Source organism: Neofelis nebulosa, chromosome 3 (assembly GCF_028018385.1).
Source record: "Neofelis nebulosa isolate mNeoNeb1 chromosome 3, mNeoNeb1.pri, whole genome shotgun sequence".
Taxonomy (NCBI): domain Eukaryota; kingdom Metazoa; phylum Chordata; class Mammalia; order Carnivora; family Felidae; genus Neofelis; species Neofelis nebulosa.
In genome coordinates, this window is record NC_080784.1 from 141,688,285 (window position 1) to 141,710,103 (window position 21,819).

The 21,819-nt window shown below is 39.1% G+C and overlaps 1 protein-coding gene across 3 annotated transcripts in view; it reads left to right on the forward strand.

Moving 5' to 3' along the window:
• The first annotated feature begins 3,664 nt into the window (after positions 1-3,664).
• Positions 3,665-21,819, forward strand: part of ANTXR2 (ANTXR cell adhesion molecule 2) — a 151,293-nt gene continuing 133,138 nt past the window's right edge. Inside the window, exons 1-3 of one of the 3 annotated variants that reach the window (XM_058722148.1) lie at positions 3,665-3,683; positions 5,735-5,806; positions 7,870-7,941. In XM_058722148.1, the coding sequence (XP_058578131.1) occupies positions 7,877-7,941 (65 nt within the window). In that variant the 5' untranslated portion in view covers positions 3,665-3,683; positions 5,735-5,806; positions 7,870-7,876. Of the gene's footprint in view, positions 3,684-4,113; positions 4,984-5,734; positions 5,807-7,869; positions 7,942-21,819 lie in introns of those variants that run through there. The other 2 variants (XM_058722149.1, XM_058722147.1) reach the window with 2 other exon arrangements.

The following is a 21,819-nucleotide window of genomic DNA, read 5'->3' on the forward strand; positions in this document are numbered from 1 at the left end:
TATTTACTGAAAACAATATAGATTATATGATTTAAGAAAAACTTAATGTTGATTTATTTTGAGAGAGACAGACAGAGTGTGAGTGGGTGTGGTGTAGAGAGAGAGGGACACACAGAATCCAAAGCAGGCTCCAGGCTCTGAGCTGTCAGCACAGAGCCTGATGTGGGGCTCAAACTCACAAGCTGCGAGATCATGACCTGAGCCGAAGTCGGATGCTTAACTGACTGAGCCACCCAGTCGCCCCGATTATATGATTTTTTTTTTTTACACATACAGGATACGTGTATTTTATTTTACTTTCCTGTTTATTGTCATTTATTTGCCCTTTCTGTCAGTTGTTTGTGGGCTTTGGGGGAGATGGAAAAAACTTGGTGATAGCATATTGGAAAGGTGAACTCCTGAGAACAGGGAATATAAGATTTGTGCTTAGAACATTAATAGTTACACAATAGATATCAATAAACATTAATTAAAGGAAAGTCAGTAAATAAATAAATAGATAAGTAAGTAGATAAATAAATAAATAAATAAATAAAATCTAACATGAATTCCATAGGAGCTCTGTAGGTAAAGGAGGTAGACAATGATAGTGAACAGTTTTAATTATCAAGTGTCAATCTCCAGCAAGTCTAACTGCATGATACTGAGTCTAAAATGTTTTTGAACTTATTAGCATATTTTATGTAACACGGTAATAGATTCTAACATGGAATTAGAAGTTTGGTTTGGTACAAATAGTAATTTTCAAACAATGGATGCTTGCATGGATTGTGAGGCAAAACACTTCAGCAGAAATCCAGATAATTTGATAAAAGAGAATTATTTTAGATTTGTGTATCTAAATACCTCAGTCTAACCTCTCTCTTTCTGCTTAGACGTCGGCATTCTGCATCCCATTCTTGATTTGGAAAGTTACACAGGGTCCCAGCATGTCTGTCATGAGGCAAAAAAGGTCAGCTTGAAACCTTACCTGGCTAGCGTCCAGCTGACACACTGCCCCAGGGAGGCCTCTTACCTGATAGATGGGAACAGAGAGGGTTGCTGTCGATACTGCTCCTTCTTCATGTCCTCGTGAAATTCCCAAACCTTCCCTTGCTTACACTGTCCCTCATTATTGCTTGGAAACAGAGTGACCAACAGCCTCCTTTGCCATGGACCACCCCAGGGACTGCTCCAGTTTTAGCGCCAAAAGCCCTATCTCCTTGGACACCCCTCAGTCTGGGGCAAATCTGGACAGTTGGCTGCCTCCATAATTAATGACCTTTCCCTAATTTTTACTAGATGAAAGAGATTTGATTAATTGTTGGTTTCTGCTAGGTAAGGCCAATTCCCTGCTTTATTATAGGTCTTACATGAGTAAATGAGTGAAATGAAAAAAAGTTCCAGAACTGGGCTCAATTAATTACCTAAACAAATAACCAAAAGAATAGTAATATGCTTTAGTATTCCATCGGCTCTGCTGGTCTCATAGTCAGGAAAGGACTAAGTAAGGAGACCTGAGGCGGTCCAGGGAATTTTGAGGAAGAACAAGTTTTAAGTCCAAGATGTTTTGTTTAGTGTAGGCCTGGACAAGATAGATCCTTAGATTAGTGTGTGCGGTCCCAGAAGATGAGCAGGTTATGAGTCAAGAAGCTAGGGGAAAGAAAGCCAATAAATGTGAGTTTAAAATACTTCATCATGAGGATAGAGTACATAGTTGGCATCCTGTCTCTTATTTCCTCACCTTCTGTCCCCTTTTAAACCAGTTGTTATTACTTTCTGTCAGATTTTTCTCCCAGGTTTTATTCAGTCACATACTGATACAGTATTAATTGCTAAAGGTATATCATACCTTTGATTTTATCTTGATTAAAAGTTGAAAATGGAGACCAGTTTTAACCAACGGTGAACACTAAAAACCTCGACAAGAGATGTTAAAAAGCTGTTAATACAAGTTTCCTGAAAAGGTCAGCCTGTTTCAGCTTTGTTGTGGGAAGTCAAGGAGATTAGTGTATCTATAGTTGGACCCAAATGTGAAACAAAAGGGGATAGCAAATCCCTGGAGACCTGATGGCTACAGAGGAATTAAAATTTCAGAACCTCAAGAAAAGATGAAGCCAAGGAGTAAGCAAAGAATTAGGATTCTTTTAATACAGCCATCCCTTTCCTTAGACTTTCTTCTGGAGTTCAATTATTTGAACACAATGTGTTTACTTCTAACAGAAGGCTAAATGATCTTCCATTCGTTCAGTCAACCACTTGTCCTATCAGTACCCTCCCTACCCCAACAGGTAAGAAGTGGTAGATCCAGTGCATGGTCCTGGAATTTCCATCTCCAGGTAGCAAATATTTCCAGATTGTGGGTCTGTCTGTTTTTTTTTTTTTTTAATGCTTATTTATTTTTGAGAGAGACAGAGAGAGTGAGAGAGCGAAAGAAGGAGGGGGAGGGTAACAGAGGGAGGGGAACAGAGGATCCAAAGTGGGCTCTGCACTGACAGCAGAGAAATCCACGAAGGGCTTGAACTCACAAACCAAACTGTGAGATCATGACCTGAGCCAAAGTTGGACGCTCAACCGACTGAGACACCCAGGTGCTCCTGTCTGGGTTTATTAAAGCTTTTGTCCATTCATATCCCTCAGTTAAGCTGCTGTAGGGGCGATGGTCCAAGTACTGTTTTACTGTGCCCTGATACTGAAATAGTTCCTGACTGGCCTCCTTGCTTTCATTGCTGTTGCTTCCAAATACATTGTGGCATATCAGCCAGAAAGATTTTTGAAAAACATAGATCATAGTACTTTATCCTCTACCCCATCCCAGAGGCTAAACTCCTCTAATGGGCTTCTATCACACTTAATAGAATATAAATGTAATGTAATGTAAAATATCTGAATTGTTTATCACAATTTACAAAGCACCACATAATCTGCCCACAGCCTGCCTTTCTTACTTCATCTTTCCCACAAAGCTGTAGCCATACTGCTTTCCTTTCTGTTTCTTAAATGTGCTAAGCTAATGCCTATGGTGACCTGCAAAAGCTAGGGATTTCTTTTTGGTTCTTGGAATAGCTGGCTGCCTTTTGTTAGTCACCTAGTCAGTCATTCCCTGTTATATTGCCATATTTGAAATCTCTGCAAACCACCTGCTAATATGGACATTTACTTACTTTTGTCTGCTTTTCCTTTTCAACCAGACTGCTCTTGTTCTGTGCCTTCACTGTAAGTCCTAGAACAGTGCTTAACAGATAGTTGGTACTCAGTAAACCTTTTTAAAGTGCCTGGTTTCTATCCTCAAAGAGCTTACAAATCTGGTTGTATATGGAAGGTAATGTAAGTGAAAAGTTAAATGCATATGACAACAAACGAGATGCTAAAAGGTAGTATATGATTAAGTACTACATGAACTTTTTATCATAAAGCATCGATTTAAATAAAATATAAAGGAGGAGGGGATACTTCATTTTCCCCTTTCATCATACCAGTGAAACTGCAAGTTCTAAAAGCCATTTTCAACAACGGGGAGGTCACAGGTGGAGGTGATGGGGAGGAGACGGGAGGAAGTGCAGAATCAGTAAGCAGAGAATGTGAGTGCCCTTGGACCTTCAGCCCCGGCCCAAGATTGACAAGGACGGCCTACCTTGCCAGGGGATGAAATTCTTAATTATTTGTAACTTGGGGGTAACGCCAGTTGGATGGAATATTTTGAGGTACAACTTTCCGCTCCTAACGAGTTCTGCGTAGGCTTCTCCCCCCTCCCTCCCCCCTTTCTGCCCTCCGCCCCGCCCTTTTGGCTCAGCAAGTTGAAACTACAAACCAGGTTTACAAAGAGGAAGTTGCCTTAGGGAGGTAGACCCGCAGCAAGTACAGCTGGCAGGGCGCCTGCGGTAGTGGGGGTGGGGCGGAGGCCACCACCTCCCTTGGAATTGCTAGGCTTTGGTCTCGCAAACACAGAGTGCCTTTCTGCACAGCTGCTGAAATAGGCCAGGCCTGCAGGCTATACGGATATGTTTAGTATCTAGGGGACACTTGTTTTTGTAAACTCCTTTTACCCTTTCAAAATCTGGCAAACGTTAGTCAACTTGAACTCAGGCACGAACCCACAAGTGTGCGTGTGTGCTTTCAGATGAGGCCCCGCCCCCGCCCTCAGACGCAGGCTGACACACAGAGAGAGACCTGGCCAGATCTTGCTCTTGGCCTTGATTGAAGCGGCTTCCCTGGAATCGCTAGCCCCAGGGCCCGCTCTGCCTCCTCCCCTAAAGGGGACCGCCCGGCTGCGCCGCGCCAGAGCAGAACACTGGGAAGAAAGTTTGGAGAGCGGGCGGGGGGAGTCGGGCCGCCGGAGGAAGGGAACCAGCGGACGGGGATCTCTGCTGCAAGTTTGCGCGGCCATCCCCGCGTCCCGAGGGCGCCTGCCCCGCCCGGCACTGCAGCCGCCGGACATCAGCGCTCCGGGCGGAATGGGGCTTCGGGTCGGGGTCCGCGGCTGCCGCTAAAGGCTCGGCCAGAAGCCTGGAGCGAACTTCTCCTGAGCGCTGTCGCCGTGGGCCCTCATTGTCTGCAGGAACTCTGCGGAGGGGGAGGACTGGATCGCTCTTCCACTGGGATTCGTCAAGAGTTCCGGCGGCAGCTGCGGCGGTTGCAGTGTCTCCCTTTGTCCTCCTAGGACCTCCCTCCCTTCCTCTCTCCCTCCCTCAGTCAGTTAGTGGGTCCTGCTGCCCCGGGCGCCGGCGCCCTCGCTGCTCGCTGGCCCCCACCCCAGGGTGCATCCCTGGTAACTCCTGCCACCTTAGCGTCCCCACCGAGTCGAGTCGAGGGGGCTGCGAGCAGGAGGCAGTCGCAGGCCCCTGGCCGCAGGATGGTGGCGGGGCTGTCCCTGGCCCGCAGTCCCGGGAGTTGGCTGGTCCCTGGGCTGTGGCTGCTGGTGCTCAGCTGTCCTGGGGGGCTGGTGAGCGCCCAGGAGCAGCCCTCCTGCAGAGGAGCCTTTGATCTCTACTTCGTCCTGGACAAGTGAGTGCCGGAGGGAGGTCCAGGGTCTTCTGTTGGTGGCACTGGATGAGCTGTGGCTGAGGAGACAGAGATGTGTGTGCTCTCTGAGGAGGGGTGTTGGAAACCCGAGGACGGGTACTTTGTGCCCTGTCCAAAGGGCAAGCGCTTTCTTATCTGTGCCGGCTGTGTGTGTGTGTGTGTGTGTGTGTGCGTGTGCGTGTGCGTGTGTGTGTGTGTGTACGTGTGTGTCGTGGGCGGGGGGGAGGTGATCGTAGGAGCCCGGAGCTGCTGGGCTCTCTGGGGAAGTAGGGTAGTCACTGTTTGCCAGTCTTGGGGCCTCTTGGGAAATGGGAGCGTGTCTTGTTTGGGGTAGCCGTCTGCATCTCTGTAACCCAGACGGGCTTGTTCCTCGCCGCCCCCCCCCCCCCCCCCCCCGCCTTGTCCTTACCCCCTCACTGGCTAGTTTGCCTGGTCTTATCCTGATCACTGCGCTTTCATTGTGGCCAGGAAAACCTAGGGTCCACACACTCAGGGTGTTTTTCATTTCCTGTGAGGGGAGGTTGTGTTTATTTTGAAGAGTTGAGATCTACTCCAAACAATTGGGCAGGTGGTCCTAGAAGATGGCTTGATTTCCTTGATTCTTCTAGCACCTAAGTTTTAGCTACTGATACACTTATTTTGCTTGAAGAAGAGGTCAGGTTACCCTATGTAAATATTTTTTTTGTTTGTTTCTGTTTTTGTTTTTTCTGATCAGTTCGTTTTCATTTTACAGGTCTGGGAGTGTGGCAAACAATTGGATTGAAATTTACAATTTTGTCCAGCAACTTACAGAGAGATTTGTGAGGTATTTCTCCCACTTTACTTTTCTAGGTAGGGAGGTTTGAGGTGGAAGGAAGTAGACTGAAGTGTAAGGTATCCCTTTTTTGAAAACTTTTTAGGGAGAGTCTTTACTGAGATGTTGATTTTTCAGTGCCTCAAGATCATTATTACATACATGTAGTTATTAGGACAGCCCTTCAGTTCTTCAGGGCTTTTATCATCTGGATCCCAGAAATTTGGCTCAGGCCCTGGGGAAGCATCTTCAAATACTATTCCAAATGTCTTTTCCTTTCTGAATTTTCATCTGTTTTGAATTTAAGTTGTGCTTTCTCATAATTTATCACATTAAACAAATTTTATGCTAATAGTATCCATAATATATTTTTCCTTCCACACAGTTCTTAGCATTGTAGAGGTCCTCATTAAGAAAAAAAAAGTGTTGGTAAACTTCAAATGAACATGTGTTAATAACCCACTACCAGAAAAGGCACTTGTGTGTGTTTAAAGAAAGAGTTGTGTTTACCCAATGTGTGGGTGTGTGGCTGGTTTAAAATTTAACTGTTCTATATATGCAATAAGCCTTACTAGGAAAGACTGGTTTTCTCTCCTATAAAAAGCATAACTGCTATGAAATCCAGCTTACTCTCTTATTTAGAGGTAACTAGAAATTAGTGGCATCTCTGTTTAAAAATAACCCCAGGACACCAGGCTTTTGAGCCTTCTTTTTCTTTCTTTTTTTAAAGGAAAAAATGCAACGAGCAAATGCAAGTTTATCAAGATAATGCAAAGGACACAAAAAGGAGTGTATCATTAAATATTGCTTCTTTCAGTCTTGTTAGCCCAAATGTTTTCTGTAAAACAGGCTTGGATGATCAAAACATTTTGAAAGTCATGTTGCAAGTAACTTCAAACAATCTGTAGAGGCCTAGGCAATCCTTGCTTTCGGTTATTGGCAGCAGTAAACTTATCCCTATAAAAATGTATGCTTGTCCATGTTCAATCATCAGTCTCCTGCTTAAGAAGCCAAGTATAACACTCTCATTTCTGGACAGGGTCTGAAGTAAAACTGTCTAGGAAAGAAAAATAAATAAGCCCTATATCTTTAAATGTTAAAGGCAGTAGAGACAGTTGTTTATAAATTTTCTGATTTAATCTGAGAGTGCAGAACGTATCACACAGATTTTGATCGAAAGCAACGGATCCTTTCAATACAACGTTTTTAAGAAGTGGGGCCTTTATTTATTTGGTCTGGTTTGCACGTTGGAATTCTGTAATACACAGTTCTCTGGCTCAAATTTAGTTGCTTAGTTACTGACTCATAAAACATTGTAGGAAGTGAATAAAGGGTGACTGCTGAAGAGAATGACTTCAAATATGGATAAGTCTTTGAGATCATTCTGATCTTTAGTTTACAGATCTTTGTTTCCTATCTGCAGTTTCAGATCTTAGTAATAGTTGCATAGAGTGTCATGGAGTCAAGAACTATTACGTGAGATAAATGCCCAAGCTTAAAGGATGTAGCTAACTGGGGCAGGTGTTGCCATATAGAAATATGATGTTTGAGACTTGGGCAATTGAAAATGTCTAATCAAACTAATTGCTTGGTCTCTTTCACATTGTCCATGGCACTCTATAAGTATTCTTACTTCCAGATAGCTTTTGTTTGAACTCCTATCGTAATTGTGGTGATTAAATCAAACCAGCTGCTCCGTAGCCCTAAATATTGTTAATGACAATCACTCAGAAGGGTCTGGCTTCCTTTAAGGAGATGAGGTAGAACCAAGGGAAGAAGTGTTTTCTACAAAAGGATTTTACATTGGCCTAGAATTTATCTTTCTAGTTAGTCTCTTCCTTAAATGGCCCTATGGGTCATGGAGGATTGCTTGAGTGCTGAGAATCACTGATTGAATCCAAAATGGCTTATGCAGTAATGTTAAGCAGAGTTAGTGTATCTATTTAGGGAGTTCTATTTAAAAGAAGCCTGGACCATCAGAGTCCGATTTTAACTGAGACTCCATAACTATATATCTGTATTGTATCAATATTTCTTTTAAAAATGTTTTAACTGCCTCTTTTCTTATTTTGCAGCCCTCAAATGAGATTATCTTTCATTGTATTTTCTTCTCAAGCAACCATTATTTTGCCATTAACTGGAGACAGGTTAGTGCATTATCATTTCACTGTAGGCTCTTAGTAGAGACTAATCTGGAAGGAATGATTGATATTTCCAAGTGGTGATTCGGGCCTCTCAGTGGACTCAAACAAATGCACAGACAATTCAGCTCTCTTCACTAATAGAAAGGAAAGGAGGTATGCGTAATATAAAAGACCAGATAATCTGAAAATCAATATCATTCGTATTGTCCATGGAACGTACAATGAAACCCAGATCTCTGCCTTAGTGGTGTATTTGCTGCTTTCTACCTCTCTTTTGCTATAAGTAGTTCTACATCTTTCTTGTTTAAATGTAATATATTAATCGACTAGGAATTTGCAGAACATTAGGGAGGAGAGAGATATAGATCTCTTTGTATAATTACTAGATTCAGGAGACATCACAGATCTTCAGTCTTATGCTGAGGTCCACCGATGCTGAATATATTTATCCTTGTAAAGGAACTTGCTAGTTTTATTTATAATGTATATACATATAATATTATATATAAATTTATAAATATATACAAATAAAATATATATTATATGTTTAAATATATATAAAGATATATAAATACAAATACAAAGATTATACATGTAAATGAAAAAAATATATAATCTTGTGAAAGCTGTGTTTTGCTTAATAGCAGATTTCTGAAAAGTTATACTTGAATACAGCTTTTTTTATAAATTATTTTTTCTTTAAAAATGTCAAGAGAACATAATTCTTATTTGTTTGTTTCAATTTTTTATTTAAATTTTAGTTAAGGAACCATAATATTTAAAAGGACTCAGGGAAAGAACTTATTTATACTTCACAGAATTAATTTGGAAATTATGTTTATATATATGTACATATACATATGTGTGTATATATATATATATATATATATATATATATATATATATATACTTCTTTTTTCTTTTTTTTTTAAATTTATTTATTTTGAGAGAGAGAGAGCACGAACATGGGAGGGGGAGAGAGGGAGAGAGAGAATCCCAAGCAGGCTCCATACTGCCAATGAAGAGCCTGACACGGGGCTTGAACCCATGAATCTGAGATCATGACCTGAGCCAAAACCAAGAGTTAGATACTCAACTGACTGAGCCACTTAGGTGCCTATATATATATATATATATATATATATATATATATATATATGTATATACATGAATGAACTTATAATTTATTTGTGCTTTAAGTTTTACTTTTTCTGGAGAGGAAATAAGCTCTGTAGGTGAGGAGTCCAGCTTATGCCTTCAGTCATCTCATCAATACTTTCCTTCCATACTTTCTTGTATGCATCTGTGTGCCATCAAGAGCCAGAGCAATAGTAGTCCCTTATAACCCAGCTACAATAGCTTTCTATACCTGGTGATTTAATACTCTTTGCCTCCATGAGAAGAAATTTTGTTCATTGCCCAGCTTAATTTTCAAAGAAACAGCTTTGGATCCAGATAGTTCTAAAGGAGTCTATTCATTAAGAGAAAGAAAGAACAGTGTTAACACTTATGGGGTGCATATGCAGGGAAAAGCACTTAGCATAATGCCAGACACATAGTAGACTCTCAGTAATTGTCACCTGCATATGTTGTGTCAGGTTCTCTGTTAGGCACTTTACATATGGATCTTCCAGCACTTGGAAGATGAAGTGTAGTCATTGGTCAACAAAATTGGTATTGCTTAGACATGCGTAGAAATGGTTTAAATCGTTAATCTAAATTAGAGATTTTTCCTTTATCACTGGTTGAATCTAATTGAGGAAAGGAATGGGATAAAGAGGCTTCTATTTCAAGATGCAGCATAAACATAAGCATTTTGCAGTTAAGAGTCACTGAACCAATGTACTAGCCAAATGGTCATGGACAAGATACTTAATCTCTTGATGCCTCAGTTTTGTCCATCTATTTGCGTAATGATGACAATGATGATTGTGATAACAATATCCACCTCTTAAGATTGTTGTGAGAACTAAATTCAGTGAATGTGGAGAATGCAGGACAGAGTCTGGTACGTTCGTATTCAAGAGATGAAAGCTTTGTTGTTGTGATTATTTATTACTATTATTATTGTTTGGATCTAGGGAATATGTAGTATTTTAGTGGTTAGCGAGGAATTATGCTTATTTAAAGGGACAATTGTCCTGCTTGAAAGGATTTATAATATTCTAGGAGAAATTTCAATAATGCTACTTGCAACTTATATACAGTTTGCTCCTTTCTCTATTAAATAGGGATACATTCAGTTTTTTATTTTTTTATTTTTTTTTATTTTTTTAACGTTTATTTATTTTTGAGACAGAGAGAGACAGAGCATGAACGGGGGAGGGGCAGAGAGAGAGGGAGGCACAGAATTAGAAGCAGACTCCCAGGCTCTGAGCCATCAGCCCAGAGCCCGACGCGGGGCTCGAACTCGCCGACCGCGAGATCGTGACCTGAGCTGAAGTCGGACGCTTAACTGACTGAGCCACCCAGGCGCCCCAGGGATACATTCAGTTTTAATGAATTGCACTATTTGTGACATGCTGAACTAGTATGGGATGGCAGAAAGTGCACTAAGAGGGCCTAGGTTACAATTACAGCTGTCCCACGTACTGATTTAGAGACTTGGGGCAAGTCATCTACTCAACATGTCAGTTTTTATGTCCATGAACTTCGGATATAATTGGCCATATTTTTTTTCTCTTTTTGTAATTTTTATTACTGATTATCTGCTATTTTCTTAAGAGAGTTATGAAGGTCAAAATAAGACATTGCATAAAAAAGTACTTTGTATATCACAGGACAAAGGATATTATTTCTTAGTTGTTCTTTTACTAATTTTATTTTATTAAATCAGTAACTTCTCAAATTTCTGTGGTTCTGTGTATTTGGATATAGGGTCACTTGTCCTCTATTACACATTCTCTGGTATGTGGAAATCTTTCACATATTTAGGTGCAAAATCACTGAACAAATGTTTCCACTACTATTGTGGATCTTTGTTTCAAAGCCTAGAAATTGGAATTCTACATGTAAACACTCTTGATGTCACATATCACACTCACAAAGAGAGCCAGGTAAATGGGAAACATGGCAGATTTCACAATTTTGGTTCTGTTGCTCATAAATCTACAGTACAGTGATTATTATGAGAAGTACTGCTTTCATGTTTTTCAGAGTATTGCTAAATATTTTCAGTAGAGATGAATCAAGATTGGAAGGCAGTAAGTCCTTATGATAGTGCAGCATCTTCTTACGGGGTTTCAGCATGGGGTCCACTACTATGCAAATACATGAATAGAATAATAAACTTGGCAAGAAAGGATCAGTTATGCATTTTGCATACTCATAGTATAAAAACTTTACTCTTTTAAGTGTTTCAGTGAAACACTTTCTTCTTTTCTCTCACCCCCATGATTTTTGTCCTCTGTGTATCTGTTAGCCCATCCTTCCACCTACCTACTTACCTGCTTGCCTACCTTATATATGATGTACTGAGCATTATGGGCTCTGGGACCAACACAGAGATGAATAATCTAGTGTGTGTGAGAGGAAGGAGTGTGCACATACGCATAAATAGCTCAGGGCTGTATCATAGGATCAGATAGGAGAAAAGTGCCATGTTGATTCAATATGGACAAATCCAGCCTCCCAATAATAGAGATTTGAATCAGGACTAATTTTAAAAGATATTTTTTTGCTATTAGGCTGCATAATTGGGGATGGTGAACCATGCTCACTTCAGTTCAATGTGATCTTAATGATGTAAAAGTGATTTAGTTGAAAACATTTAGTGAACAGTTATTATGTGCTAGGCAGTGTGCAAAATGCTTTCCATTCATTACCTCATTTCATCCTCATATTAATACATGTAATACATACTATTATTATCTTAACTTTACAAATGAGGAAATATCAGCTAAGAAACGTAATGTAGCTTATCCAAGGACATACACTTAATACGTGGGGAGCAGTATATTAGCCAGAATGCTCTTTTAAAGTATAAAGTAGAGCATGTCACTCTCATGCTTAAGGCAGTTCTAATGGCCTAGAACAGAAGGCACATGTCTCCTGGTGGCCTCAAAGCCCTACCTGATGGCTTTACCCAGTCCTCCTGTACAACATTGTGTGCCGCAGTTTAGCCCACTGATCTTTCCATTCACTGAGGTGACTGAGCTTGTTTCCAGATTACAAATTTTGCTCTCCCTCTGCCCCAGAACTTCCCCTGGCCAGCTCATTCTTACCATTTAGGCACCATCCCATGTGTCCCCTTCTCTAAGACCCCTAGCCTACAGGATCAAGTCTACAGGAACCCTGGCCCTCCTCCCCAGAAATCTGTCACAATACTCTATTTGGTTATCAGTTTTTGAAATTGTTCTATTAATTAATTAATTTTTATCTCCATCACCCTACCATAAGTTGTGAGAGAGCAGAGGGGTCTTCTTTGTCTTGTTCGTTCATATATTCAACACCAGAACAGAGCCTGGCACACAGTAGACGCTCAACAAATACTTGTTGAATGAATGGTTGAATTGGTCTGACACTAGAACCTGAATTATTAAGTACTGTCATATATTTTATTTCTTTAAGAAATGAGAAATGATGACTTAGATTTTCTTTCCTATTCTTACAGATCAGTTATAAACATTTCCAACTCTCTTTTTTTGAATATATTTTTAAAAAATTTAATGTTTATTTCTGAGAGAGAGAGGGAGAGAGAGAGAGCGCGTTCATGAGTGGGGGGAGGAACAGAGAGAGAGGCGGACACACACTCCAAAGCAGGCTCCAGATTCTGAGCTGTCAGCACAAAGCCTGAAGTGGGACTAGAACTCACCAGTGGTGAGATCATGACTTGAGCCGAAGTTGGACGCTTAACCGACTGAACTACCCAGGTGCCCCTCCGATTGTCTTTTTAATATATTTGTTCCCCATATTAAAAATAAATCATATAATTGTTTGACCTGAGAAGTTTCCATAGGCAAACTTACAGAAAATTAAAGTCATTTGATTAAGTTTAGATAATATATACATTTCTGTTATTTAAAAAGATTTCTTCTAATTCCTTAAAATCTGAGTTAAAAATTTACTTGTAATAAAATAGCCCTTCATAAGAATTGGGAACTTATAAATTGATTCATTTATTTTGCACAGAAATTTGGCAGTATCTGTAGAAGGTTAGAAGGTTCCTATCAGCCATTCTACTTTTTAGGACCATGTTCCACTGAAATACTAGCACCAGTGTGCAAAGATAGGTATGTGCAAAATTGGACACTGCAGTGTCGTTCATAATAGTGAAAAACATTCAATCTAGATGCTTATCAATTGATACTGTAATTAAAACATATATATATAGAATGGGATACTATGTAGTCATTAAATGAATTGGAAAATCCATATATATTAATATGAAAATTTATTTAAGATACATTAATTGGGAAAAGCAGGAACAGTCTGCTAAGTATGATATTATTTTTCTAAAATAAAAACAAAAAATCTTTAACTGTTTTTATGGTGTGTGTGTGTGTGTGTGTGTGTGTGTGTGTGTCTGTGTGTGTGATCATAAATGCATGGAAAAAAGTCTGGAAAATGTGCCACAAACTGCTAAGGACAATACTGTCTTCGCAGTGAGATTCAGGGTGGGGAGAATCTTAATTTTTTAATTTCCATACACTTTGGTTATTCAATTTCATTTCAACATTAATTTATTATTTGTAAAAATTTAAATAAATGCTTAAATTAAAAAAAGGGGGGGTTAGAGAGAAAGCATTTGGGAATAACATATCCAATTGCTACCTTGGAGGGTCCTGAAAGCTCCTTGTTAAAATGAAAACACCAGGAGTGGACCTTGAGTCAAGTAGACATGGAAACTATATACTAGTTGTGTACCTTGGGCAAGTAATTTCATCTCTTGTCGGCCAATTCTTGTCTGTTAAAAGGAGCTAATCGGGGCGCCTGGGTGGCGCAGTTGGTTAAGCGTCCGACTTCAGCCAGGTCACGATCTCGCCGTCTGTGAGTTCGAGCCCCGCGTCGGGCTCTGGGCTGATGGCTCGGAGCCTGGAGCCTGTTTCCGATTCTGTGTCTCCCTCTCTCTCTGCCCCTCCCCCGTTCGTGCTCTGTCTCTCTCTGTCCCAAAAATAAATAAAAAACGTTGAAAAAAAATTAAAAAAAAATAAAATAAAATAAAAAATAAAAGGAGCTAATCATTTCTCCCGTAGAGCAAGGTGGGGATGATTAAAGACATATGATGCATGAGAAGGCCTAACTGATGTTGGGTGGAAAGGGGTCTCAGGCTGAGATGGGATTTGGAGGTTATCAGTGTATACTACCATCATTATTTTCATCCTAATGTGCAAGGATTCTAACAGTAGTATGGAGACATCAAATGAATTTGCTCGAAGTGACACGGCCAGGTAGTGAGAGCTGGGATTCACACCCAGGTCTGACTCCTGAGTGTAAGCACTTAACCACTGCATTGCCTCAGAATTTCTATGTTCCCTCTTCCCCACATCTCAAAATTAGTCAGAATTTGTCATAATTCAAAGACGCATTCATCCTCCAAATTTACTCTGTTCTCTTACAAACTTTTTTGCAGTTTATCCGTCATGCATTAGGTGAGAAGTGACTATAATTTTTTGGTTGTTGCTAATTATATTAGGGAAGTAATTACTTCTGCTTACAAAAGTAAGTTTTGGCCAGACATTGTACTAATCCTGAGAGGTCTGGGCAAGATAGCAGCTCAGATTCTAGTCATGGATGTGCTAATAGTTACTTTCGGTGCAGTCCTACATCTGCTTTATATTCTAGAAAATTAAATACATTGTTACTCAGATCTGGGAGACAAACCCGTATACTGAAGTGGTTAAATGTAGAGGTCAATTTCTCATGCCTCAGTAAAGCATAGTGAAATGGCATAAAAATATACAAACTGCAGCAAGTATGGACTTCAGGTGTGAACCATGTAGCATACATTAGTAAGTGTAGACTAAATTGGAGGGAATGTTTTTCACAAGAAACAGATTGTGCAGAGCATCTTGTAAGCAGATATTTTTGAGTCCAGGACTGTTACCTTGGATTCTTTGGTTTGGACTTTGGGCCATGGAGACATTGGCATATGTTGGTCTTAGAGTGACATGCTAAATAAACAATGAGCAAGTTTTTATATAAAGTACAATAAAGTTAGCTAAACCTGTTAGTTCCTAAGATATTAGAATGCATTAGCAATGTTTGTGCTTAGAAGATAACTCCTTCCCTGCTTTGTAACCTTTAAACATTTTTTAAGTTGAGGAGCTAGTAGAGAGCAATTACTTTTTTGCAGTTTATCCTTCATGCAGTAGGTAGTATAGTAGTATATAATAACATGATTAAATAAAGTGGGTATATTTCAGTGAATGAACAGATTTTCGTTCATTATTTTTTTTCTAATTTTATCAGCTTGGTTAATATCGTGTTTTGTTATTATTCTTTTTTTAATGTTTATTTTTTGAGAGACAGAGACAGACCAAGCATGAGCAGGGGAGGGGCAGAGAGAATGGGAGACATAGAATTCGAAGCAGGCTCCAGGCCCTGAGCTGTCAGCACAGAGCCTGATGCGGGGCTCGAACTCATGAACCGTGAGATCATGACCTGAGCTGAAGTCAGAGGCTTCACCCAGGCGCCCCAGTATCATGTTTTATTAATGGAAGGAGGCAGTAAAAGTAGTAGATGGAGTTTATTGAGCACTTACTATGTGTCAGAGATTTTGCTAAGTGCCTTATATGCAATAGCTCGGGTAGAGTACTAAGGACTAAAGTGCTAAGTGGATTGTAAATTATTGGTAATTTGTAGAGATGTAAAATAACACGTTGAGAACAGTGTTTCATATTCTACTCAATCTGCTAAATTTTACCTTCTAGAAAACATTTAATTGGGGCACCTGGGTGACTCAGTAGCTTGAATGTTCATCTCTTGATTTTGGCTAAGGTCATGATCCTGGGTTCGTGGGATAGAGCCCCACGTTGAGCTCTGTACAGAGCGTGGAGTCTGCTTGGGATTCTCTCTCTCTCCCTCTCTCTCTGCTTCTTCTCTGCTTGAAAGCATGCTCTCTCTCTCTCTCAAAATAAATAAACATTAAAAAAACTCTATAATTATATGTAATTGGCTGATCATCACAAAGTTACTGCATTGCTACATTTTGTTTGCAGTTACTATTTATTTCAAAAATTAATGTTCCTGGCTAATAATCTCTTGAGGACAAACAATTGACGTATGATACAAATATTTATAACATTTATGCACATGCACTTATCTAAATTGGCATTTGGTAGCATAAGTATATGAAGTTTTGTAGCTTTTGTGGTGGATTGTTCTGTGGCTTCCATTTAAGTAAAGAACACATACAAACATATATATATATATATATATATATATATATATATATATATACATATATATGTATATATATATATATATATACACACACATATATTTAAATACATAATTAAATTACATATATTTAAGTTTATAAATTCATTTAAATATAAAGTTTAAAAATCTGGTGTGGGCCTATGGCCGACTTTAACCAATAGAGTTCAGCCCATGAAAACATGGAACTAAGCCTTAATAAGGCATGGGAGTTTCCTTTCTTGTGCTCCTAGTAGCCAGCTGTCATATAAAAACTTTGATTACCCCAAGACCACCATCGTAAGAGGAAATCCAACCTAGCCATGTGGAGAAGAGAATGATCAACAGTCCTAGCTGAGCTATGCAATAGCCAGCACCAGTTCTGACTTGCCAACCATGTAAGTGAAGCATTTCAACTCTTCTGGCCATTCCTACTTCCTAGCTGACAATGTGTGAAACTTAGGAACTGCCCGTTCAATGCAGAGGATTATGAGGAATAGGAAATTGTGTTTTTTACACCACTAATTTTATTGTAGTTGATTATGGCCAAAATGGAAATGTGACTGAGGTAGGTGCCAAATGACCTTGAAGAGATTGATAGTGAAAACTGGAAGGGCAGTGAGCAAAATTGTTAAATTGGAGGTTGAAGCAGAAAGGACCATTGTCCTTTGGTGGTAATGTGCAAAATAGAAAATGTACATAATTTGATACATGGGGATCTCATAAAATTTTTAATTTTTTTTTTTTAGTGTTTATTTTTCAGAGAGATAGAGGGAGACAGAGTATGAGTGGGGGGAGGGGCAGAGAGAGAGGGAGACACAGAATCTGAAGCAGGCTCCAGGCTCTGAGCTGTCAGCACAGAAACCATGAGATCTCACAAACCATGAGATCATGCCCTGAACTGAAGTCAAACGCTTAACCAACTGAGCCACCCAGCCACCCCAATCATAAAATTTTTAAAGGGCTTTTTTCAACTTGGATTAAAAGAGATAGAGATTTCAAAATGAGAGACTTCTGGGCTTCAATTTTATATGGGCAGGAAGGAATCACACGTGGTCTACTTGCGAAAAAAGAATGACTCAGTAAGTAAAACCAAAGCCCAGAGGATGGAGCTGAAAGCCACAAAGATACAGTTCCCCTAAGTTGAGTTGAGCCCTAATCAAAGAATTGGGAATATCCACAGAGATGAAATATGACACTTCTGGTACCAATTTCTCTTTTGATTCATGACAAAACACCCCAAAACTTAGGGGCTTAAATAAGAACAATTTTATTAACATTAACGATTCTGTGGTTTGAGGGCTTGGCTGGGAGGTTTCTCTGCCCCATGTGGTATTACCTGGTGCTGTAGTCACAGAGGCTGGTTTGTTTGTGTTTGAAGCTGGTTGTTGATTCTGGAGCTCAGCTAGAGCTGTTTAATGGAATAACTTGATTCTCCTCCATGGGACCTCTGAATGTGGCATAGTTTCTAACAGCATGATAACTGGGTTCCAAGAGAGAGCATTCCAAGAGCAAACATTACAAGATGAAGGAAACAAAATCCCTGGTTTTCTTAAAGGTTGGACTTAGATGTCCAACAACATCACTTCTACCTTATTCTATTGCCAAACAGTAACAGGAGTAGACCAGATTCAAGGGGAGAGGAGATAAATGTCATCTCTTGATGGAAGAATGGGCATACATGAGTGGGAAGGAATTGACAGAGGTCATATTTGGAGATTATCTACTAGGGATTTTATAAAAAGTAATAGTGAAATTCCAAGATGAATCTCTTCTGAAATAAATATGTTCAGTTAGAGAAAAAAATATAAAACTTGTATATAACCAAAATAACAAATGAGATAGGTGATTTCAGTGCTAGTCTTCAGATTCTAGTATGACCCATAATCCATCTCAGTAATTTTAAATGCCAAGTGTCCTTTACTTTTATTATTTATTATTACCCTTTTCCTCTCATTCCTTTTATTGTTTTCTATATATTAAAATATTTATTAACAACATTAATACATTCCCTTTTGTTATTTTAATATTACCATTATGTCCTTCTTGAGTTATGTTAGAATAGATTGGAACATTCTGCTTTATCTCCATGATTTTGTATGGTATTATTAAATTTAAACTCTCAAGGGCTTAATAATTAACAATATGCAGAAATACTTTCTAATACAACGTGAGGACGGAAGTTTTATTAATTAGAAATGACTGAAAATTTAAAAAAATATCTTAAAAATTTGTGCTATAAAAGAAGAACATTTTGAGATTGTTGGTATTTGACTGTTTACTCAAGAGCCATAGTGAACCTTATGCATATGATTTGTAGTTTGTGTGATTTAATGTACAGTTTTAAAATGGTGTGTTTCATCAGGGGTGATTAAAGGGATAGTTCTCAAATGAGGCTTATAAACCATGACTAACAAAGCTGATAATTCATGCTTATGTTCTCTTTTATGGATAAAGAGATAGTACAGTGAATAGACATAAAGTTGGTATTGATAATTGAATACTTATGTGCCATGCAGTATACTAAGTATTTTACATATAATAGTATCTTTAATTTTTATAACAACTCTACTATGTAAGTACTACCATCACCCCCATTTTTCAGGTGGGAGAAATGGAAGACTAGAGAGGTTATATAACTTACCCAATGTTGCAAGACTAAGAGGCATTAGGGCTAGGAACTGAGGCCAAGGCCCCATTGCTTGACCTGTATGCTACATTCATTATTTGATGCAGAGTGGCATAATGAAAGAATTGAGGGTTGGCTTGTGGATGACCCCACTCCATCCCTGACACATTATGTGATAAGAGAATAATAACTAATGTCTATGTAGCATTCACTTTGTACCAAACACATATACATATGCATTATATGATAGGTTTTCCAGAAGAGTAACATAGCAATGAAAATGAGAAACTATAATGAAGAGGATTTGTTTTGGGTGCTAGTCACTTTCTTTCTCCTGTCTCTCCTAATACCCTCTCTGACCAGTCACTTACTTCCTTTCGAATGCTCAAAGGTGCCAAATAACATTATGTTGTAAATATCATAGTGGACACCCAATAAATACGTATAAAATGAATGAATGAAAACCCAACTGGAGCAGGCATTATTATTTACATTTTATGGATATGGAAACTGAGCTCCAGGAGATTAAATAACTGCTGGTATTATACAGTTCGTTAGTTGCAGAACCAGACTTGCAGTTCATTTTTAATTTGCTCTATCCTTGAGTCTTCCTACCTCATCACATAGCTTCCCATTTAACTTCTTTCCAGGAGTTCACTATAACTCTTTCCTCTCTTCTTTTTCCTTTTCCTCCTTTCTGGTTTCTATATCAAAATGTTCAACTCTCAGTTTGCTGGGTGAGCTCTCCTTAGAATCAAGGACAAAGTAGACTGGGTGAACAAAATCCTACTAACACGGGAAATGACTAATATCAACTTAACAACAATAGTAGCTACAGCTTACTCAGTACTTATGTGCCACTGAATCCTCACAATGGCCCCATGGGGTAGATATTTTCACCTCTATTTTACAGATGAAGAAACAAGATAGGGCTTGGAATTAATCTGTATTATCTCTGGGTGTAAACTGTACCATCTGAGAAAGTATATTGTACAATTTAAAAGATTATCCTAGGTACCCCCCAGCCCCTTCAGTAGAGGACTGACTGGCAAAATAGTTAAGGAAAAGAGCATTCCAATAACATGCAAAGGTTTTTAAATTAGTTCAGATTAGAAGTTCTTAATTCTGGCTGCACAGGAGAATGCTCTGGGGAGTTTCTAAAAAATACCCGAATCTTTCACAAAACAAGTAAATTAGAATCTCTTCAGTTAGAGCCCTGAAGAGATTTTTTTTAAGCCCATCATTGATTCCAGGGTACAGCCACGGTGGAGAACTAAGGTGCATCTGTAGAGATGTGTGTGGACTATTTGCGAGCCCTTCTCATATCACCACATAGATTCAGTGTTCACTTGCGGTGGGTGCTCAGCAGGGGGATATAGACTGACTAAAATCTGGAAAGAGCTTTGAAATCTGAAAAGTTCAATTACCATACAGATATACTGTATAAACATAATGTCCTTAGTCACAGGTAAAAGTTACTTAAAATAAAAAAAAAAATGTGCCTCACTTGTGTTAGTTGGGCAAGTTAGAATTCTTTGCCAACCATTTTATTATGCCCCTATTTACAATATATATTTATGTTTAGTGATGACATCTTGAACGCTTTTCAAAATGCAAAGTGTTCTATGCGTGGGGAAAAGCCATTGATGTAGCACATTATATGGCAGCTGTAGTTGCTGTGTTTCCTTTCCTTCTCTTGTCTTTTTGTCCTTTCCCTTCCCTTTTATCTCTTCCTTTCCCTACTCAGCAGAGAAATTTGAAAGATACTAACAGAGTGGAAAGTGTTATTTTATAGATTTAAAAAATGAGTCTGCGTGTTTTTGCCTTTCTTCCCTGTCCCTCTCTCTCTTTCTCTCTCTAATCAGTATAATTACAACATAAAAAAGAAACAGTTGATGATACATTTTGGCCCCCTGATTCTCAACAAAAAAAATCGGAGCTTTAATGTCCCATTTTACTTGTTTCAAGTCTCTTTCCAAGAAGTATTTGAGGCGTCACTGAACGTAATAACATTGCAGAAAGATAACAACATAAAAAAGGAAAAGTTAAGATCTTGCAAAAGAGGATGTAGCAATAGGTTAATCATAGGAGCGTAGCAGAATTCTGTGAATGACTAAGAGATTTACCGTGGGCTTCCCAATAATCAGGGCAAGAAACAGTTCACGTAGTTGTAGTTAGCAGAATGGAGGAAGTATGTAGCGATTACTCAGGGATGACAAGAAACTTCTGCCTCGAGACCTTATAGGGGACATTATGTGTTATGACAGCAGTGCCCTTGACTACCGCTTCACAACAAATACCAAAGTAGTTTTGGTATCTCTCTTCCTGTAGTTGAAGACCTAAAGTTAAAACCAAACTTGGTGAGGATGATCTAAGAGGCTGTGGGATTTGAGCTTTGTAATGTGTAAATATTTTTTTTTGTTTTTATCATTCCTCACTTGCCTTTTTTTTTAAAGAGTCTTCTTCAAGTCTTAGTGTAGATGAATGAGTCTTGTTTTTAACCTTCAACATCATTTGCTTTCCCCTAAATTAGCTGTTTATGCATAGACAAATTTAGAACTTCTTTTTAGTGGCTTGTGATTTTTTGAAGCCCTGAGATCTGCCCTGTGTTGTTTTAGCTTTCCTTCCCCCTAAAGTGATACTTGTTGAGGCAGTAGAGGCTGACAGACTGTGTCATTACACTGGAAGGAGATAAGACCAGGGCTCATGTGTGTTGATGTTGACTGTGGGCAAGAAACACTTTTCCTCTAGGGACAGTGCGGCTGCAAAAGGAATGATGGAATTCAGTGCTATGTAGAATATTATGGTATCAGGTGTGGGTATGGATAGAAAAGCCAGGGGTACTCTACTTCTAATGAAATGAGCTAGCTGAGACATCCCTTCCAAAAAAGCTC